The sequence below is a fragment of the Sinocyclocheilus anshuiensis genome, unplaced genomic scaffold (genome assembly GCF_001515605.1).
Source record: "Sinocyclocheilus anshuiensis isolate Anshui unplaced genomic scaffold, SAMN03320099.WGS_v1.1 scaffold255, whole genome shotgun sequence".
Taxonomy (NCBI): domain Eukaryota; kingdom Metazoa; phylum Chordata; class Actinopteri; order Cypriniformes; family Cyprinidae; genus Sinocyclocheilus; species Sinocyclocheilus anshuiensis.
In genome coordinates this window covers 505,995-530,147 of record NW_015549578.1, presented here as the reverse complement: position 1 = coordinate 530,147, position 24,153 = coordinate 505,995, and the positions used below count along the sequence as shown (strand labels likewise).

At 38.2% G+C, this 24,153-nt stretch overlaps 1 protein-coding gene across 3 annotated transcripts in view; it reads right to left on the bottom strand.

Annotated features, from left to right (window-relative positions):
- The window catches only part of LOC107657566 (serine/threonine-protein kinase ULK2-like), a 36,220-nt gene extending 12,355 nt beyond the window's left edge, over positions 1–23,865 (bottom strand). For 2 of the 3 annotated variants that reach the window (XM_016445711.1, XM_016445712.1), the window contains exons 1-14: positions 22,760–23,864; positions 19,445–19,537; positions 18,755–18,796; positions 9,877–9,909; positions 8,328–8,364; positions 5,408–5,581; positions 4,991–5,064; positions 4,779–4,880; positions 4,610–4,668; positions 3,706–3,788; positions 3,566–3,616; positions 3,398–3,486; positions 3,062–3,233; positions 1,540–1,600 (exon numbers count right to left, since the gene is read on the bottom strand). In XM_016445711.1, coding sequence (XP_016301197.1) covers positions 1,540–1,600; positions 3,062–3,233; positions 3,398–3,486; positions 3,566–3,616; positions 3,706–3,788; positions 4,610–4,668; positions 4,779–4,880; positions 4,991–5,064; positions 5,408–5,581; positions 8,328–8,364; positions 9,877–9,909; positions 18,755–18,796; positions 19,445–19,537; positions 22,760–22,849 — 1,160 coding nt within the window. In that variant the 5' untranslated portion in view covers positions 22,850–23,864. Of the gene's footprint in view, positions 1–1,539; positions 1,601–3,061; positions 3,234–3,397; positions 3,487–3,565; positions 3,617–3,705; positions 3,789–4,609; positions 4,669–4,778; positions 4,881–4,990; positions 5,065–5,407; positions 5,582–8,327; positions 8,365–9,876; positions 9,910–18,754; positions 18,797–19,444; positions 19,538–22,759 lie in introns of all 3 variants that reach the window. The other variant, XM_016445713.1, reaches the window with a different exon arrangement.
- Between the last annotated feature and the right edge of the window lie 288 nt (positions 23,866–24,153).

Below are 24,153 nucleotides of genomic sequence, written 5' to 3'. Positions count from 1 at the left end.
CCTTTTATGTTATAAAACCTTTAAAAAATCCTCACGATCTAAGTCTTGTTCAACATGTGATCACTAAATGTAAAGTGCGAGAAGCTTCTAACTTTGTCGGATAAGTTTAGCAAAAGCTGTTTCTGCTCAAAGGGCATGGCCGAACCACACGGGGCGGAGCTACAACGTAAACACAAAGCCCTGACCTATCAGTAAGGGGGAGGGAGGAGAAATGGGCGGTGCTTTCAGGCAGTGACACATGCTGGGTCCACCTACCGTCACCAGTCTCAGACAAAGGAAACAAAACAGCTTATTCTTATTCTATCAGGAACACAATGTTTTTTCACAGATGTCATGACTGGGTCATGTATGGGGAGGGGGGTGCAAATGGCTGATAAGAAGGAAGGGGAGCTAAAAGTGAAAAAAGGAAGCTGCGCATTGTGGTTTGAGCTCCAAAGTCCTGGATTATGTAACGAGAGAGGGAGGAGTGTGAGTGAGGGCTACACGTGAATGGTTAACCAGGCTGTGTCTTTGTTTGACCCAGAGTCAGTTCAGCATGGCACAACAAAACAAACAGGACATAACTGACGAGGCTATAAGATTTTTCTTTTTCTTTTTTTAATACTTTACTGTTACTTTTGATCAACCTAATCTATCCTTGCTGAATTAAAGACATTTATAATGTTGTTTTTAAATGTACTGTATAATGTATAATGTTATAATGTATTATAATGTACAAAAGATTTCTATTTCAAATAAATGTTGTTTTTTAACTTTCTACTGATCAAATAGTCCTCATAAAATGCATCATGGTTTCCACATAAATATTAAGCAGTGCAACTGTTTTCAGCAATGATAATAAGCAATGTTTCTTGAGTAGAAAATGGTTATTTAAAATTGTAATAATATTTCACAATAATAAAAAATAGTAAAAATAGTTTAAAGGGGTCATATGATGCGATTTCAATTTTTCCTTTCTCTTTGGAGTGTTACAAGCTCTTGGTGCATAAAGAAGATCTGTAAAGTTGCAAAGACTAAAGTCTCAAATCCAAAGAGATATTCTTTATAAAAGTTCAGAGTCAGCCACACCTACCTAACACACACATTTGCTCCCACAGGACTCATTCACCAGCTGTGTGATTCACCTCTCGCTCAGCCACACCAGCTTTCTCCAGCAATAACAGCAGACATACCACCAAGACTCACACAACCGTGAATCCACCCTGGCCTTCACCTCCATGATTAAACAGCTTGCGAGTGGAAGCCACCAAAAATATCACATCTACAAAGCCAACGGATCAGTGTACTAATCCGTACTTCCATATTTCCATGATGCAAACAGACAAAAAAGGATCAAGTTGATTTACCCAGAGTTAATATTTCTGTCTGCATGTCGGACTTGACTGTGAACTGTGTATCTTTGGACTAATAAATGTCAACCTACTAAAATCCTTGTCTAACATTTGCAGAGCTCGATGCAAGTAAACATGCATGGTTGAAAGTTTGAGCTTTTTAAGCACTGTCACGTATCTTGAGTGAAGTGAGCGATGTCACACTCACCCTCCACAGAGAAGGAATTCACTGGACGCTCTGCGGCCCACTGCCCCCATTGGAAGGTCATCTGAAGAGAAGAGAAAGAAAGAAAGCCGTGAGAACTACATAAATACACAGTCTCACATACACCAACAAATCACAGCGTGTGAGAGCGTAATCAGCGCTGGAAGGCTTTCGTAACGCTGACACAGCTGACGCCTCTCTATACGCTAAAAAACACACACAAGGGGAAGTCGTGGCCTAATGGTTAGAGAGTCGGACTCGTAACCCAAAGGTTGCGGGTTCTAGTCTCGTACCGGCAGGGATTGTAGGTGAGGGGAGTGAATGTACAGCGCTCTCTCTCCCACCTTCAATACCATGACTGAGGTGCCCTTGAGCAAGGCACCGAACCCCCAACTACTTCCCGAGCGCCGCAGCAAAAATGGCTGCCCACTGCTCCGGGTGTGTGTTCACGGTGTGTGTTCACTGCTGTGTGTGTGCACTTTGGATGGGATAAATGCAGAGCACTAATTCCGAGTATGGGTCACCATACTTGGCCACTTGTCACTTCACATTCACACATCACAAACAGCTCCAGCAGCTGCTCAAATATAGTGCTTAGTGTGTGTGCGTGTTATGACGTGTAAAAACGGCACACCGCAAATTTTCGTTTTCTTACTCTGTATTTTTTGTCTTGGTTTCCAGTAAAAAAGATCTAAACATACTTCTAAACTTAATATCTTACAAAACTGAGAGAATCCTGTATACTGAAGTGCATGCATTTTTGAATAGTTTCTATATTTTTATATTCTGTAAGATTTATATAAACTTAAATTATTAGCCATTTTATTAAGGAAAATAAAGTAATTTCAAGATTTATTCCCTGAAATCATCTTTTCCAGGAAAACATATCTAAACACTCTTACAAAATTAAAATAATATATCTTGAATTACATGTATTTTTCAATATTTTTATATGTTGCTAGATAAAAAAAAAAAAAAAAGATTAAATGAAGGCTTACATTAAAGAAAAATTAAATTATTGATTAAAATTAATATATTCTCTATCAAATGTAAAATATGCAAGCATACTAAACCATTCTTAAAATATCATACTTAATATTAAAATATCATTATTTAAAAAAAATTGTGTATAATATTGTGAATTGTTTTCAGAGAATATAAATTTAATTAGGTGCTTTTAAAACACAATAGTTTTTTTTTTTTCAGCATAAAACATCAAACTAGATTCAGGATTACAATAATTTTACATTAACCATGCCCACACATGTAAAAAGGATTATATTGCTTTTCTTATGAAAGAAAAAAAAGTGTGAATCATAACATTACATTAGCTGGTCAAAAGAGCAAAACAAATTTGATGAAAACAGCTTATTACACTTTTTTTGTTTCTCAAATAATCTTGTTTTAAGGATGTTTTAATATTTTAACAGAAAAACAAAAAATAATACTGATTTTTAGCAGTGTAGATGTCAGCTGTGGTCTGCCTAGGCATGTGGCATGTGTTTGGTGACATTATGTGACTCACAGGACTGTTCTCCAGAGATAAGGGGCACCAGCACAAAGTCGTCAGTGTCACAGGAGGAGTTCTTGCTGCTGGTGCTGCCGCCCGACTCCTTGGACAGCTGCAGATAGTTGGGAGGGCCGAGAGGTGGAGAGGACAACACGTCCTCGGGGAGAGTCTGCATGTCTGGCAGGGACTGTAACACAAAGGTGAAGGTAAACGCTGGATTACCTTTAGCTGAGTCAGTACCATTACCCTTCTGAATACCATAATCATCTCATACAACACCCCAGTCAGAAAGCTGCTCACACCTGTGGTGGAGTGACAGTGGATTCAGCATTGACAATGTAAGGTGCTTACCGGCGGAGAGACGTAACGACAGGAAGGAGAGCTGCCACACGTGCTGTCTGTGACCAAGCCAGAGCACGTAGGCACTGGCACAGGGCATGCTGGGTAAAACAAAAGCTGTTTTAGTGTCGAGCCACACCTTACTCATCAAATTTGCTCATCAAATGCTCTCTTACTTACATTTTTTAATAGTTGATGTCGGTTCCAAGAAAGGATGACTGAAAAAAGTGTCTGCAGACAGAAGAGTATACAATAAGGGAAACACAACAACAAGGTGCAAATCCTTTCATAATGCACTGCAACAACAGAAATACACTGACCAAAATCCATCCGATCCTTCTGGTTCCTCTGGAGCAGCCCCAGCAGCAGATCTTCCAGTTGAGGAGACGTCTCTCGCGGGATGCTGTGAACAGAAAGCATTAGTTATTTAGTAAATAGCACCCAGTGACTGGCCATTTCGGGATTAATGGCTTAATAATAAAATATTACAAAAATAATTAAAAATCTGTTTTCATTTTTCAGAGAATTTTGAGTAAATAATATGTACATTTATGAAAATCGTTAATTTCATTTCAGCTATTTTTTGTGTATATAAAGTACTGTTTAGATTTTTAAAAGTTTTTAAAAATAAGTCTCGTATGCTCATCAAGGCTGCATTTATTTGATTATTTTATTACAGTAATATTGTGAAATGTTATTACAATTTTAAATAACTGTTTTCTGTTTGAATATATTTTAAAATGTAATTCATTTCTGTGATGCAAAGCTGAATTTTCAGCATCATTACTCCAGTCTTCAGTGTCACATGATCCTTCAGAAATCATTCTAATATGCTGATTTCTTATTATTATCAATATTGAAACCTGTGCCTGTGCTGCTTTATTTTTGTGGAAACTGAGATACATTTTTTCAGCACTCTTCAATGAAAGGAACAGCATTTATTTGAAACAGAAATCTTTTGTAAGTCTTTACTGACTTCTTAAATCCATTTAATGCATCCTCTACAAATACAATAATTTTTTTTTTTTTTTTAAATGACCCCAAACTTTTGAACAGTAGTGTATACATGAGCATTATATCGGCCACCGCTGTTATTTAGGTATCACTATCTAAAACACCCCAATCACATTATGGGACAACTGTGGTTTTACTACAGAGTCTTGAGAATTATGACACATAATGCAACGAAAAAAATAAATAAAATAATTTAGTCCGTGCTCTTACTTTGGCACCAAAGTCTTGTTCTTCTCATAGAACATCCTCAAGTCCTGTGGACTGTTAGCCTGGTCACATAACGACATAAAACATGTAAAAACATCATCAAAACTTACAGTAAGTATTCAAATCAGAACATTAGCTATATGACTTTTAACTTCAACGTCATGAACCTCACCTGGAAAGGCGGCTTTCCCACGAGGCACTGATAAATGACAGTCCCAATGCTCCACAGGTCAGCTTTGGCATCATAGTTCTGGGACATGATCACCTCTGGAGCCTGTGGAGGGAGATGACAGAATAGAACATAATGCTGCCAATGTCTCACGTGGCTGCTATATTTCACAAATCTGAGACTGTGAAGACAGAATTCAGCCAGTGGCTACTGACCATGTACATTGGGGATCCACATAATGTGGCCGCCATCATGTTGCTCTGGAGATATCTTGCAAAACCAAAGTCAGCTGTAAAACAAAGAGAGCACCGGTGTTATTAATAGCATCATGCTGCTGTCTGAGAGTCACGACTTGTAACTTCTGCACAGACTGAGACAATGGAAACAAAGAACTGGCTGTGTGAGAGATCAGAGGGTGGAAAGTGTATGAAGGTATTAAATAGACTGTTAGGTATGAAAGATTGGGTACATATACGGTGGACTACAAACACCCTGAGATATTTATTTCCAGTTTTAAGTTCAATTTTGGATCCCAGATTTGTAATGTGGTTTTAGACATTTCACTTTTACTGTAGATATATTATACTGTATAGCACATAATATTAGCAATAAATAATTGGGGAGAGTGTTACCAATCTTGATGCGTATGCCGTTGATGCTGGACTTCTTGCGGCCCGTGTAGGACAGCAGGATGTTCTGAGGTTTGAGGTCTCTGTGAATGATCCCCTTGCTGTTGAGAATGCGCATGGCTGCTGCAATCTGCTGTAGAAAGACCCTCAGTGTCTCCTCTCGCAAAGTACCCTTGGCTGAAGAGCAAAGACATTGTACTGCTGAGTATCATGGCTATAAGATCCATTAAGACATTCTATAAAAACCTCATTTACCCTTGCAGATGGTATGACTGCTTACATCACACAATGCTTCTAAACAGGACATTTCCTGAAAACCAATTGGCTTCAAGTGTCAAGAAGCCTCAGATTCACTAGTTTTGAGGAGCAAAACTTTTTTTCACATTTACTGTTGTTTGGCAAGTTTTCTCAGATGAAATCCAGTCATTTCAATAGGAATCCAAGTGATTGGAAATTTTGTGTGAGGGTGAAAGATTTCCCCATGCAGCTTTTGCACTGCACATGCAAGGTGGTCACAAATTCACTGTGATGACCAACAGAAAGCAGCTTGGTTTGAAAGTGACTTCTGTGTGAGCTGTGCTTCATACATCACTAGACTACTGACTACAGGCAATGGATCTTTTCTGCTGAAACGGCTGAGATTTTGCTAAGGTGACCACACCTTTAAAGGGATAAGACGATTCATTATAGCCAATTATAGCAACGAGTCATTTATAGCCAAAGAAATATTGTAGAACTATTGAAAAGTCTTGACCTTGTAAGATTTGATTAATTTCCATGATTTTTCACCACACCCAGCTGGGCCAGTAGTTCCAGCCAACATTTCCAGTGGCCCAACACAACACTTATAAATGTAATATTTAATGTATTTAAACTAATAATATCATATTTACATTTTTAATTGTAAAGTTCTCGTTTAAATTTAGTTGTTTTTTTTACCTTTATTTTGACATTCATTTACAAAAATACAAACATTTTCCACACACAAATTTAAATTTCCATCAAATGTAGTTTTCTTTAACAAATTCACTGTGATGACCAACAGAAAGCAGCTTGGTTTGAAAGTGACTTCTGTGTGAGCTGTGCTTCATACATCACTAGACTACTGACTACAGGCAATGGATCTTTTCTGCTGAAACGGCTGAGATTTTGCTAAGGTGACCACACCTTTAAAGGGATAAGACGATTCATTATAGCCAATTATAGCAACGAGTCATTTATAGCCAAAGAAATATTGTAGAACTATTGAAAAGTCTTGACCTTGTAAGATTTGATTAATTTCCATGATTTTTCACCACACCCAGCTGGGCCAGTAGTTCCAGCCAACATTTCCAGTGGCCCAACACAACACTTATAAATGTAATATTTAATGTATTTAAACTAATAATATCATATTTACATTTTTAATTGTAAAGTTCTCGTTTAAATGTAGTTGTTTTTTTTACCTTTATTTTGACATTCATTTACAAAAATACAAACATTTTCCACACACAAATTAAAATTTCCATCAAATGTAGTTTTCTTTACAAAGAAAATATGCAATAAAACCTATAAATCATACAGTAATTATAACCACACAGGAAACTCCAATAAATTGGAAAATGGAATACACACCAAAACATTACTGATTAGTTTTCAACCCATTCTTACTAATAGATAAAAGGTTGACAAGCAGAATTCCAAATGTTTAAGTTTGCAATGCACAAAAATTAAAATACAGTGCTTGCCAAATAGGTCAAAGTTACAGTTCTGGCACGAATCACTCTCTCTCTTGCCCCGGCCAACAGGCCATCCTTATTGTTGAGCACTTTGAGGGTGAGTAATAATATCAGAATTAGTTTTGGATGAACTATCCCTTTAGATAAGAATGTCCACTACACTGAGCTAATCCAAGACCATCACAGTCATGTTAAAATCAGAAGCTTCTCAGGGGTTTTACATGGAGTGATGTCGCTCCAGGTCCCCCGTTAGAGCAAAACTGGTGTAATCCACTGAGCTGTTAAGAGGATTCCCTTCACCCAATCTGCTCTGTAAACAAAGCAATTATGATCACAATGAATCTCGTACTGATCCCAAAACACAGTGACTGGCGTAGTGGTGAGCTTGTATAACTAAGGAACGGTTGCATAATTATACAGGGGGAGAAGTGTGAGAGGCCGAGACGTGCTGTACTCTGTCATCCATCATGGTTAAACAAAGATAACACTCCACCTGAACATAACAAGGGGTAACAATCCAGCCAACATCACACGCACTAAGTAAACGGCACCTAAGTCATCTCCATTATGCCCTCTGTGTCACACATTCAGTGAAAACATGGTTTATAGACCAATCAGATTCCTTTGGCAGAACGAAGACTGTTCGTAAACACCAAACAACAGACTTCACAGTTAATTCACAATGAGTACAGGTGCATCTCAATAAATTAGAATGTCGTGGAAAAGTTCATTTATTTCAGTAATTCAACTCAAATTGTGAAACTCGTGTATTAAATAAATTCAATGCACACTGACTGAAGTAGTTTAAGTCTTTGGTTCTTTTAATTGTGATGATTTTGGCTCACATTTAACAAAAACCCACCAATTCACTATCCCAACAAATTAGAATACGTCATAAGACCAATAAAAAAAAAAATAACTTTTCCACGACATTCTAATTTATTGAGATGCACCTGTATGTGGGCAAAGCTTTAAATATATATGATAATGGAGACAGTAGTGGCTCTCTGAGAGTGTTGGAGGGAAGTGCGCTTTAAGATTGAACCCTGGAGACAAATACTTCAACTCTGGCTCACTGAGAAAGAAACTGTCTCCTATCCCTATTTAATATGCAAAGAAACCCATTTATAGGCGGACTTCCCTAAAATGCGCTTTTAACTTGAGACTCCTGACCAAATGATGTGTTTACCTCACAAGCTGCTTACCTTGCAAATAGTCTGCCAGGTCTCCTCCATTGCAGTACTTGAAGAGGGAAAAAAAACAGAGAAAATAAAACTCAACTTTAAAATCAATATGGAAAAAAAAAAAAACTTTGAGGTTCGAGGACTGGATATTTCATGGGCTGCAGGAGGACGGGGTGGTGTAGTGACACACATCAATGAATCTAATGAAGTGATGCAGTATTATGGGACTTCTGACTGAACATCAGGACCTTTTATTGAAGACTTAAAAAAACATTTGACAAATTTTGCATCTGGCTTGCAAGCAAGTTTTATTCTATAGAAGTAAAAAAAAAAAAAAGAGCCATTTTTTTAACTGATAAAATATTTCAGAGCAGATTGTGTTTCCCACAGACTTAGCTCTATTTGTGGCGGCATATATATGCAAATTCATTCTCTGCCAGAAGGTGGCGCTTAGAGCGGGAGAAATAGAGGTTTCCCCGGTAACGGCTGTTCACAAAGCAGCACTCCGCTCACAAACGCTGCTTTATCAGACATTACATGCAAGATGAAATGAAAATGACATCCAAAATTTTCTGAAGACAGTCAGTTTCCTTCAGAAATACAGTGATATAAAAACACCCGCACCGGGTTTCGATTTTGAAACGTGCAGTGCTCATGTTTATTCAACAAAGTCACAAAAATCTATTTGTGGTGGTCAATTTTGATATTGTGGCAGGCGCCACAAATAAATCAATGTATGGGAAACAATAGTTTTAGTCAACTTGTTGCATGTTTTTTTTTTTTTCATTTTTTAAGTGTCTAGAGAGTTTTTATAGATTATTTCAAGTTTAGTTATTTTAGTATATCAAGTTAAACCAAATAAAAATGAGAAATGTTGTCTTGTAAATCATTTTTAGTCACAAGGCAATTAATTTTTTTTTTCTGGAGCAAGTTGTGAATTTTTTTTAAATTTTATTTCAAGTAACGTTTTCTATTTACATACATTTAGGAAATGCTCTTATCCAAAGCTACTAACATTGCATACAGTTCATTCATTCCCTGGGAACTGAACCCATGACCTTGCTAGCATCATGCTTTACTGTTTAATCTACAGGAAATCTAAGAACTTGGATATATGAGCATGCACGAAGAGCAAATTGCATCAGTTTGTACTAAGTGTGACTGGCTCTGGTGTTGAGGGCCTGTTTGTGCCAAACTCTAGCTGCAAACACCCTCTCAGGTCACACAGACAGGGGCCAATAAACAATACTCAGAAAGCCAGCAGGTTACATTATCAAAAGGTACATACATCAGAAGTGTTGGATTGATATTACATACTAAAGATAGTTGATACTAAAGCTCTTGAAATTGTTTTTGAGAGCAGCTTTCCCTGAACGGATATTTTTAGTTTGGCCTCTTCATGTGTTTGTTTCTCCTTCAGAGCCTGCAGTGTTGGGCAATACTAGAAAGCATAGCCATGAAACATTAGGTGCACTGTGGCCTCATGACAAAAACAAGAGCATGTGGAAATGAGAAGCAAGAGAGAGGGAGAGATGGGGCGGGGGGGGTCCAATACATGCTTTATACTCACCTCCATAACCAGAAATACAGAACTTGGCGTTTCCTGAAAGAAAAAGAAGACAAGACATAGTTTTACTCAGAAACAGCCCATAACAGCAAACATCCATCAACGGCCATATCCTCCAGCAAGCAGGTGGTTGTGGAAATCCAGACACGTGCATAAGTGAAGACGACTCACGTTTCAAATCCCAGCATGCAAACCTCATGTTGTTGAAACCGTTTAGACACACTAGCCTCATAACAGCTATTAGGGTTGCTGTGTCAATACTTAAGGAATTAGACGCTGAATACTGGCCAAATAAAAAACACGAGGCCCTTGGTTTTTTTCTAGTAAGTTGGTTGTTACAGTAAACAAGACAAGCCACCAATCTACAGAGCTTCCTTCACCGTCTCTGAAGGTTTTATGATTCTTTCGGTGAATTGATGTTGGCAGCCCATTAATGCAGTTGTGATGGACTGGTCCATTAACAAGGAAAGCTCGCCATTTTATGTGCTGCTCACAAGTGGTTGCCTGTGGAGAGTGTGTGTGGGAAGAGTTGGTCATAGCGGTCAACACTCCATTTGCCCACATTACATCTCGTTCCTCCTCACTATATCTCAATACCTCACCCATTGATTCAAGATGACTGAATATTCAAAATCTCTACTACTCATTTAAACGTTTTAAAAATGACAGGATCCTTAAAGTCAAAATTACATCAAAACTGACTATTTATTTCAGTCTTGTGAATTTATTTTTTTTATATTTGTTGGTGCATGTTAGGGATGTGTAGTATATTAGTAGCATTATCTATTATTGGTCTAAACCAGGGGTAGGCAAGTTCGGTCCTAGAGAGCCGCAGTCCTGCAGAGTTCAGCTCCAACCCTGAAAACAAAACTCACCTGCCTATAGCCTTAGTAATCCTGAAGACATTGATTAGCTTGTTCAGGTGTGTTTGATTATGGTTGGAGCTGAACTCTGCAGGACTGCAGAGACTGCATTTTTTTTTTGCTAATTCCCCTTATTTTCACATTTGCGTTACCTTTGCCATCATGTAAAACTCACTTAAAGTTATTCTTTAATAACTAGTGATACACTGAAATTTCACAATCTAAAATTTTTTGACCAAAACAGCAAAACAAAATTAAAAAAGTTTGATTTTGGCCAAAATACTTTTGGAGAGCCAAAATTATTGACATTTAATTAGCGCTTCTGCAAAGACGAATCAGTGTCTATTTCCTACACACAACATAGATATGCAACATCTGTGACTAAAAATTATGTTAGAGTAGCAATATGGAAAATTTGCTTGGCTGAAATATCGAGAGGTGGCTAGTTTTACTGGGTTTTTACTGGTTTAGAATATCACCTGAGAACATGACACACTGAACAACATACAAGCTCAGTTACCCAAATTTAATTACAGAAACTTTTTGGTTTTGGTTAAATGAAAACTTTAATTTGGTTTCAGTGTTTTGGTAACATTTAATTTTGGTGCATCACTATTAATAATAACACTAATAATTTAATAACAGATAAACATAATCTTGCAAATCTCAAAATTAATATCCATTTTCAAATTGAATGTTGTGATGCCTGAAATCACCTGTATCATTTAAAAGGCCTGATTTTAGTTTTTGGTGTTTAATTTTGATTTAGATAAAATATTTTAAATCTTTTGAAGGCTTAATACTTGTTTAGCAAAAATCATTATTGACTTATCAGTATCAGCCACAATTTTAATATTGGTGCATCCCTAATCCATGTTATTCCCAAGAAAAAAAAAAGTGTTTGTTTTTGTAAACTTGAATCTAAATTTATGAGTAGCTCATGGACTCATGACTTGGCTGGATCTGCATTCTGCAAACAGATACCTCCTTTTGTAATCTGATCCCAGGAAAGCCCACCTCCCCAGTTCCACTGTAGATCCGTTTATGGGATCTGGGATGAATGCAGTACAGGGCCTACAAGGGGCACTACCACTGGTTGTCAGTCTGTTTGCATAACGGGCTCATTTGAGATGGCAGTGATGGGGGATGGGAAGGAGAAAGGAAATGGAGCAGCTCCGGCTAGGGTGGAGGGGCTGATCAACTCAAGGACGTCATTAACTTCGCCATCACATATCAGTCATTTCTTAAACTTGACCTCTTCATCTGTGACTTCATCTGAAGCCAAATGGCCCTGAACATGATATGCACAAACAAACACATGAGCCATTTGATGAGAGGTGCAAAAGGAACCGTTGACCAAGTGTGGGCAGGAAAAGAAAAACAAGTGCTGCCCTGATCTCCTCCTTGCAATTTTTTCCTTGCTTCTTGGCAAGAAATGAGATTCCACTTGGCCTAAGCAAGGATAAACAAGGATAAAAAAAATAGTTAAAAGTGACGTGACATGTGGCCAAGTATGGTGACCCATACTCGGAATTAGTGCTCTGCATTTATCCCATCCTAAGTGCACACACACAGCAGTGAACACACACACCGTGAACACATTCCCGGAGCAGTGGGCAGCCATTTTTGCTGCGGCGCCCGGGGAGCAGTTGGGGGTTCGGTGCCTTGCTCAAGGGCACCTCAGTCGTGGTATTGAAGGTGGGAGAACGCTGTACATTCACTCCCCCCACCTACAATCCCTGCCGGTACGAGACTCGAACCCGCAACCTTTGGGTTACGAGTCCGACTCTCTAACCATTAGGCCACGACTTCCCCACAGTTCAGTTACCAAACACTGGACAATACCCATTTATCTATCATTTTGAAACTTTCAGTGCCTCAGAACAATGTGCTGCTACTTCTGCGGGACATGTAACGTTAGTTACTATGCATTTACAGCTAGTTAGCATATTAGGTAGCTGGGAAGCATAACTGGATATATAAATGGAGAGAATAATCAGCCATGGAGAGGTAACCAGCCACTCTCAGCAATTTTGAAAAAATTTAGTTGACAACAGATTGTTACATCGAAATTTCAACAACAATAACAACAAATTTTTGGGTTTCAGACTAAGGCCCCGTCCACACGGAGACGCGTTTAGCTGTATTGTATCTCTGTGGCAGAATTACAGCGCCACATACTGGTCTGGCATGTATACTACATCGTTTTTGTGGTTTCGTGTGGACGCAGATATTTCTTGAGATGAGGGGGAAAAAAAGATCGGATAGGGAAAGCTCTGGCTTCGTGTGGACGTAGCCTAAATAGTATTGAATAGCTCAAACCAATGACTGAAACAGTGACATTTAGCGCTTTTCCAATGGCGCATTTTGATTGTCAATGCCTATTTTGTAAGATAAAACAGGAAAACATGTCACTAAGAAACATGACTCACTTTACCCTGACCAAAAATAATGCTAGAGTAGCAATATGTAAAATTTGTTCAGCTGAAATATAAAAAGGCATCTCGTTGCCTAAGATTTTGACTATCACTGGTTTAATTTATCACCTGAGAACAAGATACTCTGAAGAGCATAATGCGTTCAAATACCCAATTTATTAACCAAACCATTTTTTTCAGTTTTTACCTCAATGAAAATTTTAATTTTGGTGTTGTTGAAAAAAATTAATTTTGGTGCATCACTAAATCAGAAATCTTACGGAAGACAAATTTCAGTATCAGGTCAACCCTACAACAAAGCACCGTTGAAAAACAAACTCAAACTATGAAATTCCAGAGCTGCGTTCCAATCATATCTCCAGAGCTAACACAACCTTCAAAACATTGGAAGGCATGACATGAAGTCAAAAGCACGGTCCAGCCAGGCAGTGAGAGTATTGCATCATAACTAGACATGCTGGCTTACATAAGGTGGAAACCAGCCAAAGCATGGGTTTAAATTCTAGGAATATTTGAAAAACACCACATGTGTGACCAACTGTGAGAGATGGATGTGTTCTTCTTAGAAACTCAACCGGTTTCTAGTAATCTACATGATGAGGGAACACAACATTCTAGGGCTGTAATGAATACTTGAGGTGTCTTGAGCCTAGATTGTCCTTTTATATGAGAATGTTTCTAAAGCAATGTCCCTGGAGCTCTGAATGACATAATAGATGCTTTTTTGAACATTTTAGCAATTTAAAAATATTAAAAAAGGATTTTTTACACGGCACCCCTACTCTCGACATGCGGCACCCCGGTTGGGAAACACTGCACTAGACGATGGTTATCAGAAGGAACAGGCAGTGAAGAACAACAGCACATCATATTGCCAGGGGCAAGGCCATGAACCTTACAGTTTTAAGATAAAGAAAGAGATAAAGACACAAATAAACATATTTTCTTGGGTCTACAGCCCATGAAGGGCTGGTAAATAAACAGACAACCTACACTTGTTGACATGTTGGTGGAAAGAAATGAGGGTGGACATTTAGAGAGCACCACTACACTATTAGGTGAATTAATGGATTAATCGCTAAATGGCAAAAAGTATTATTCTACATTGTGAACACAACTTATTAGCCGAACAGTTATTAGTTCTTGCAGGCAGCTCTCGAAGAAAACATTAACAGGTTCCAGATGTTCCCAGGCTGTATTTCTTTCTTTCCTTGCACACAACACTCACTGCTCATTGTCTTCATTTGAAATCATCCCTCCCCTCCTTCTCAGAAAACTGAAGACAACAAGTCAGTCCATCCTCCACTGGGACACGCTGTTCTCTAACAGGAAGTTCAAGATTTGTTTTGACATATTCGACTGTCTCATGCATATGTGACTCATAAACAAGTCTGACTCCTCCCATCCAACCTCAAAACTCCACCCACTGCCCCCTCCCACTTTATGTTTCCAAATAGCCAGAATGCTTACATCCCTTTTATTTCCTTATCAGTTTCCCTCTCCTTACAAATGTACATGCTTTTTGCCCACCTGAACAGCACTTCTCTGCTTCTTCTAGGGACAGTTTGAAGAGTGTTTCAACTGATTTTGTCCATACAATGAAAATGTGTGGTGTCCAAAACAACACTGGACCCCACTGACTTTCAATGCAAAACATAAAGAAAACAAAGGTTCAGAATGTCAGAAGGGTGAGGGTAGGGCTGCACAATATCGGGAAAAAGAAAACAAAATTCTTATAAAAATTGCAAATGAGAATTAAAAAGCATTTTTTTAAGTTAATATTAAGATTTTCCAAAATGTATATTTTCTATCAATATGACTATAAAATAATAGCAATAATAATTTTTCTTGTTGTTCTTGTTATTATTTTATAGTTATGTTGATATATAATCAAAACAAATTTAACTCAATTGTGCAGCCCTACAAACAAGCACAGCAAACCTGAAGCTCAACATTTTTTAAATAAAAATAAAAATATTAAACTACATAAGAAATATTACTGTTGTAATATTTAAAAACCTACTGTAAAAAATAAAACAGAGAATATTTAAGAAAGTTTCTCTTTTGTTGACAACAGCCAGTTTAAAAGTACTGGTTGGTGCATGTTGCATTCCACAGTGCAATATAAGCGAGGTACACTTATAGTACATTCAGAGATAAACTCATGTGGAGCAGCATTTATTACAAACTGATCTGCTCTGAAGCACTGAAAACACCGGATCATCAGCTGTTTGCATGTAAAAAAAACAGTGGCATGCTTTATTCTGAAACATGCAGGACATATATTTCTTTAATTAAATTGTAGCCTTTGCGATTTCATAATAGCAAAAATTCATATCGCAATTTTGGTTTTATTTTGATTAACTGTGCAGCCCTACACAAGGGTGAGTAGTTGGGTGAACTATCCCTTTAAAGGCAAAGCACAAGCACACCCATGTCAGGCAGAAGAAGAATCACCACCCTGTTATTACAGCAGGTCTCCAGCCTCCCTCTGTCAGAGCAGGGACATTGCTGAATAGCGCTCGACTGGAGCTGCTCAGCTCTCGCTGCAAGCCTGTAATTAAAACGGCTGCAGAGATATCTTCAGCTCCATCAGTACAGATCCCCATTGAGGAAAAGCTCAATAACGCTTCAACATCATGTGTAGGCGCTCTAAGCAAGCATGCATGTGTGAACTGGCACTGACGTTGGCATTAATCACAAGCAGCCTCCATTCACACTTCTTCATCATGTGGGATGAGATCGTTATCGGAGCTGCAGGTCTGGCCTGTTGCGCTACTGCACTGCATATGCTCCATGTGGCGTAGTGGGATCTGAGGGTCACCTCTCTCGGCACAGTTTACATATGAAAGGGCAAGTGCTCCCTGTTGCTATGCTTTAACTAGACACCTCTGGCTGGGTAAAAAAAAACAATATATTTCCTCCTAACATCTTTAATGACAGTGGATTGTAAACAGTCCATGGTAGCGTAATTGGGCTTGGAAGGGAGCACCATCGATATTCCCCAGGGCTCCGTGCTGCCATCAGGAGAAGTGTGCTGAAGAAAGGTCACGCTCTTCTGTAGTATACCGCTCTCTGTGCCCGCTGAGTAGGGCTGGGCGATATAGCTAAAAAAATGATCAATGATATAATGTTTCATATCGTTCGGTATCGATAATTATTTAAATTTTTATAACCTTTTTTTAAAACAAAAAGCAATAGAATTTTTTTAGCGCTATATCGAACATTTTTTATATCGATATTGAAGAAGGTGTACCGTCGATAAATATTGATACCATTTTATCGCCCAGGCCTACCGCTGAGGTAAACTCCATTTATTTCATTTGAGGAGCAATCAAGCAGGTATCCACTTGCTTTGTATTTACAGTGTCTTACTATTGTGAGAGAGACAGATCTGCAAAGTGATAGTGAGTTCATTAAATCAAGGAGGAATAACTATATTAGTTAGACATCCAAACTAATTTTGCAAACATTAAACAAGAACGCCACAAAGAAGAATGCGACTGCCGCTGGGGAATTAAGTACTTTGGTATAATTGGAAAAGTATTTAGTATAATTGCAGCTATTATACAAAAAAATGTTATAATAACAAGTAGTATAAACTGAAAAATGATTCTGTTTTCCTTTTCACTGACTAAAAAAGTGCCAGACTGAAGCCAGACTGAAGCAATATATATATATATATATATATAAGCATTACATTATATATCTATATATTATATATATGTATCAGTACCACGTATCTATCTTTCTATAAATGCTTAATATTGCATGGATGTGTATCTATATATCTACATGTATATAGGTAACATATTGGTTATTGGATATTTATAATGAGATTTAAATCATTGCATCATCTAACGCTCACTTAACATTTAAAAACACTAATAATTTAATAACACTTTTAAATGTAATCTTTATAAAATAAAAATATGCATTTTCATTATATACATTATACGTATACCTTGTAGCATTTATTTTTTTATTCTTGATTTTTATTTTTAATTTAGATAAAATAGTATATTATGAAATGTTAATTTTGTCATTAAACGCCAACTATAGAGCACCTTGTGGCAATGTGTGCTTGCATTAACTTATGGATTACATGCACATTTCAGAACAATATGTGTTCACAGAGTACGTAGGTTATGTTCATGGCCGGATTGGCCGCATATCATTTCTGATCTAAATACTATTCAAATGCCTCCCTGCGCAAGCCCATGTGAGTGATGTTTTGATTCAGATATCTGTGTCTTTTCCTGGCAGAAGAACAGCTGAAATATGGTGGGGTGGAATGACTTGAATCTTCCAGGGTAAATTAAGATGAACTGACCGCGTGATTTAGAAAGCAGGAGAGAACAGGAAGCAGATCTCAGTGTTGCACAAATGTATTTATGGTCGCCTGACGGAATGAGCGACACTGCATGTGAGTCTCCAAAAACAGCTGATGAACAGCTACAGTACGTCACCACTGACACCTACTTCTCCATTTCAGCAGAGGGAGGAAAAACACACCTCGGGCCTAGTGGGACAGAGTTTGGTATTGTCACAGCCGAGACAAAATACTATAACTTCTCACACCAACTAAAAAAAGTCCTTCGATGGAGATAAACAGTGTATCTTCACGAAAGATCAGTGAGATGAATGTAAACAGCTTGTAGTGCACTCAGACCTATCTGCCCTTGCAGGAGAGATCAATTACACATGAAATCACTCTTCTTCTCTGTCTTCCTGGAGTGGACCAAAAATCTTGCAGTGTTCAGCACAAAAACTGATGCTTAACTGAAGGATGAGGGGTCCTGCAGGTCTGTGTCGGGCGGAAGTGTTATATAAGCATTCTGCGTGGGAAGAGCAGGATATTTAACGACTCTCTTCACTATACTGGGAAGCATTACATGTCAAAGGTGTATAGGTGACTGAATCATAACAGCCATAATTAAACCCACAGCTTTTCGCCCTTGATCCTGCCGTAGACGTCAACGTCCTTTCAGAACAGTGCCTGCTCTGTCAGCCGAGGGGTTGGGCCAATGAAATGGCGCTTAAACAGCCCACACTATTCCAAAGGAGGCAAACCCTCCCTCTATATGAGCCTGCTTGTGGGATGCAAAAAGTAAGAAGGCTGGGTATTGATGGATGAATTAGCTTGCTAACAAAACGGGCTGACTTCTGACATTTTCAGCATAGTATGCAGCATTCAGCCCAAAGGATGCTGCAAAATGATCTTATTTCCTTCTGGCCAGTGACATTCTCTAATGTGCAACTTACAAAGGGCTGCACATGATGTATGTTCGCATTAATGTTTATATAATTACAATTAACGTCCGCTCTAATGACATTTAAGCATTAGAGAAAAATGTGTGCGATATTCTCAAAGAGAGGTCATGCAATGTACAGCGAGGCTTAGTCTAGGATAGGTCATGTGAATGGTGGTGTTATATAAGAACTGGGCCAGTCCCGCAGGCCCTCACAGCTCTTAGTGGATAGTAGCACAGCACTAACAGCTCTAGGGATCTCTGCTCAGAGTTTTTGGGGACAAAGCATTCAGAGATTATAGCAATAAATGAGTAAAAGCGCCATTACCTGTACATCATAGAGCGCCACAATGTTCTCATGTTGGAGTTCCTGTAAACAAAACAAAAAACGCTGTCTATAAATATTGTGGCATTATAACAAATAGTATAATAATAAAATAAATATGTAAATATAATAATATAAGACATATACATAAAATAAAACTTTAAATATTGCAAATATAATAAATAATAATTGTAAAAATAACACACTATGTTCAAAAGTTTGGGTTTAGGTTTTTTTACGTTTTTAAAAGAGGTCTCTAATGCTCACCAAGGCTGCATTTATTTGATCAAAAAACAGTTTTAAAGTAGTAATATTATTAAATATTATTAACACTTAAAATACCTTAAAATTTAATTTATTCCTGTGATGGCAAAGCTGAATTTTCAGCAGCCATTACTCCAGTCTTCAGTGTCACATGATTTTTAAGAAATCATTATTATATGCTGATTTGGTGCTCAATAAACATTTAATATTTTTAGTAATAAACTGTTTAAACAGCTTAATATTTTTGTGGAAATTGTGACACATTTTTGATTCTGGATTCTTTGATGAATAGGAAGTTTTAAAAAAATAATAGATATCTTTTGTAACATTATAAATGTTTTTGCTGTCACTTTTACAAATTATTATTAATACAAAAGTATTTCCTTTAAGTATTAATTCCTTTAAAAAAAAAAAAAAAGAACAACTCACCTTTAAAATTTTGATTTCTTTGCCAAGCAGAATCTGAGATTTGGAGAGATTCTTTTTGTTAATACTCTTGATGGCGACCTCCCAATCAGTCTTCTGCAAATATTATACAAAGAGAGCAATTATCATTAGGCGGGATGGCAGAGAGGGGTTACATGTGCCTAATTACATTACTATGAATCCTACAAAGCATTTATTTTTAAAATTTTGAGCATTTGAGTTGAAATATCTGAATGTTTATCCCTGTATGTGGGAGTCTTTGGTTGAAGACATACTAACATTTGCTTCAAAAGGCCATTCTCTTCAGCATGCTGCATTCATTCTGCATCTATTTCTGAAGTTGTGACCTGGTACCACATAAAGAGGAGAGTATAATTGGGATTTTAGCCTTTGGGAGAGGCACTTGTGTAAGGTGGGATTCCTTAGGGCCACACACCAACTTAAAGAAACTGAGTCCCCAACGCAAAGTGGAAATCCATGAATAGAACGATGCTTTTCATGTAAATGTAGGTTAATAGGAGATGTTCCTGCGGCACACTGTGCTATAGCCAAGTGCTGGCAGCATGCAAGAGAGGCTGCGCTCATCTCGCCTCATTGAAAACCGACTCAGCCAAGCGTGGTGAAGGCAACCCAGAGAAAATGCTGTTGGCTTCTACACTGACGCTATTCAGTATGACCATTCAAAGTCTCTGCTTTTAATATCACATCTAATCAAGGAATGAGAGACTGAATGCACAACATAAATGTCCTATACATGCAGCTAATTTACAGTGGGTATAGAAAAGAATCATTTAAAATAATCACATTTTGATGCTTTGCAGCCTGAAATGAAGACGGACACAGTTTTTGTTTAATTCAGCAGTATTTACTCATCCAAGTGAAAGATATAACACCAACATGTCAGAAAAAAAATAATGGTGATTGATTAGCTCAACATGAAAAGAGCTTTCCTGGAAAGCTTTCCTAGAAGCACAGTGAAGTCTATTATTAAGAAGTGGAAGGTATTTGGTACAACACAGATCCTCCCTGAATCAGGACGTCACTCCAAACTGTATGAAAGAGCCAGGAGGAAACTGGTCAGAGAGGCGACCAAGAGGCCTACAGCAACTCTGAAGCAGTTGCAGGAATTTATGACAAAGAGTGGTCATTGTGTGCATGTGACAACAATATCACAAATTCTCCACAAATGTGGCTTGTATGGGAGGGTTGCAAGAAAAAAAAGCCACTCCTCAAGAAAGTCCACATGCAGTCATGACTGAGCTCACCATCCAAATAACAGCATTCCTCCAGTAAAGCATGGAGTGGGTAATATCCTGTTATGGGGTGTTTCTCTGCAGCAGGGACTGGAGCACTTGTCAGGATAAAGGAAAAATTGATGGGGCAAAATACTGTCAAATTCTTGAGGAAAATCTGCTGCCCTCTGCCAGAAAGTTGTCAATGGGAAGAAGATTTACCTTCCAACATGACAATGACCCAAAGCATACAGTAAAACTCAGCACACAGTGTTGCATGGCCTAGTCAGAGCCCAGACTTAAACCCCACTGAAAACCTGTGGAATTACTTGAAGACTGCAGTCCTCAAACGCTCACCATCAAATTTAACTGAACTTGAGCAGTTCTGCAAAGAAGAGTGGGCAAATATTGCAAAGTCTAGATGTGCAACGTTAGTAGACTAAAGGCTATAATTAAAGCAAAAAGTGGTTCAACAAAATACTGACACGAGGGGGTGATCCTTTTTCCAACTCAGTGATTCTGTTGTTGTTTTTTTTCTGACATGTTGGTGTTATATCTTTCACTTGGATGTTATAAGTTGCACTGAGTAAATGCAGCTAGACAAAACAGAAACCGTGTCTGTCTTCATTTCAGACTGAAAAGCAACAAAATGTGATTATTTTAAAGGGGGGTGATTCTTTTCTATACCCACTGTATGTCTTGTGTCATTCTGCATGTTTGACATCATTCTTCACAGCTAGAATGCATCAATCTGCGATCATAAGCATGTGTGATGATGAACACTGTAATATGTTTGTAGGATGAAAATAACTGGGAGTATTGAGTCACCTGCTTTGGATGAGGTAGGTGATCATAAATATGTATCAGATTACTCCTGCTATATATAGTCACAGGATGATATTGTACTGCATACTGTGCATACACTGAGCATTTCCACACACAAACATACAGTATATGCAGCATGCAGAGATAGCCAACTGTAATGATCTACAGATGAACAATAAATCATTGACCATAGAGGTATGGGTCAATATTAGCATTTGATCTGATTAGACCTGATCTGATAGATGTTTCAACAGAACTGAACAGTTAAAGGGTTAGTTCACCAAAAAATGAAAATTAGCGCTGACCTCATACATCATCAGCCCGGAGTTGCTTCCGTGTACAACTGTTGGCGCAAGTCTTTACATTAAAGTGATTATTACGTTTTGAATATGGATATTTTTCTTACAAAAACGCATCGATTCGCTACAGGAGGCCTTTGTTCACCCCCCGGAGCCGTGTGAGACACTTTTTTCAATGGATGGGCGCTTTTTATTTAACTTCTTTTGGACTGATGCATGCAACACCCGCTGAGTGGCATTAAACAGCGGATGTCTCCAAAACCAAAGACTCTAATTCAAATCCCAACAGTTACTAGTATCTATTCCAGCTTGTGAATTCAAGACATAGTATTTATCCCCATAGTTTTGAGTAAATTTCACTATTAGAATACATACTAGACAGGGTACTGAAAATGATTAAAAGATTCTAATCACTATTGGACTAGTAATTTTAAAAAGCTCATATCAAAAATAGATACTAGCTAGTTTAATGCAATAATGTTTAAGCAGCTTGCCTTTTTCTCATAACATCCAGTGAATTTGTTTTGTGTATTTAGGCAGTGTCAAAATCAAGCACAAAAATCCATAATAAAATGTGCGTCCTGTCCCTCCGCCCAAACGTACAAGTAGACCGGTCAGTCCTATTGACGTCAGACGGCTTATTCACGGAGGCTGTTTTATGAATGAATGACTCCAGCAGTATGTGACCTATTCTAGCACACGTTACATAAAAACAACCCATGGTTTCTAATCAAGAACGGCTATGATCGAGATCTCACGTAAGATGTGTAAAAGCACAATGCATGCACTACACAAATCTATATTAACATGCATTTAACCAACGTAAATTAGAAATGTGAATGCCTTACTTTAACTGGAATGCAAATAGGAGAAACTAGATGCATTTAACACGCATGGCCCAGATTTGCAGTGAATAATGATGCTCAGCCGCAAGGGCTCTAGCCAGTCATGTGATTATTTACCTTTTTATGTCTTCCCTTGAAGACGACCGCAAAGGCTCCGTGTCCGACGAGGTCTTTTCGGCTGTATTCAAAGTCTCCCACCGTCTCCATTTTTTATTTTTTTTTGCAGGTGTCCGGTGATACACAACAGCTTGTGATGGAGAGGCTGTCAGGGACAAGTTCTTCAAACTCTCGTTAATCCAGACTGTCTGGGTCTGTCCGAGAACCCTGTCATCGCCAAATTATCAGGCGATTTAGTACACTTGAGAGTTTTCTAACAGCTGCCTGGCCTAAAACCAAGACGAAGCCAGAATCAAAACAAAGGAATGGCTAAGTATGAAGTTTACTAGCTAGATGCGCAGGATGCACCTAACTAGTTCCGCTGTCGCTCTCTGACCCAGTTAACAAGACATTTCGCAAAATAGCTGGATGAAATAGCTAGTAATCAAACTCAAACATATATCGTTCCCAAGCTACATGATGTCAGTTCAGTCTGAAAGGAACGAACGCGGTTGCAAACGCCCTCTCTCTCTTACTGTAATAGTGCCTCGTTAACTCAATAACGGCGCGGTGGGTCATTGAGTTTCCCATCGCGAGCTGGCTAAAATGACAGCCAGAGAAAATCCAGCAGTATTTACAATTACAACGCAGCAGATAAATCGCAATAAATAATATCTAGAAATGTTCTACATCTATTTTACATATAGACAAGCGGTGCCGCTTATATAATGGCAGGTCAGTTCACAAAAAAATAAGAATAAAAACGCGGCCCAGCACCGTTCCGATGCGTTTAATGCAAAAGTCATCTGTCCTTCTGCAAAAATATGGTACTCCTTCAAATCCATATGATAGCTGGGTACACCATTCAGTTCACACCTCTGTCCTGCTTTCGATCTCGCGGGACAATGCAGGAAAACATCAGTGGTTCACTTTTAAGAAACGCAGGGAAAGATGTTAAAAGCACGATCCGTTATGTGAAGGGGATTTCAAGTTTATCTTCAGTTCGTTCGGAGATGTTGACCATGATCACAGCTTGCTGCATTTACAATGACAGAGGCCTCTCACAGGAGAAGAGCATCATAACGTGTTCCTCCGCGCAGGCGAGTGCGTCGCCCTCTGCCGCGAAAGATAGTCCCGCTCGCAACACAAAGCCTATAAGCTCTGCAAGAAAACAGAGTATACAAATGAGAACATTACAAATGCGAACATTTTTAAATTTCCACCAGAATACAGTTTTAATAAGCAATTACGAAAGAAAGAAAGAAAGAAAGAAAGAAAGAAAGAAAGATAATAATAAATTGGCATGAACGTCTTTATTGTTGTCACATGACATCAATCATACAGTAGGGTAGAGAGGGAGAAAACGCCCCACTACTGTTTTTCCCAAAATAATCACTAGATAAAGTCAAGATACA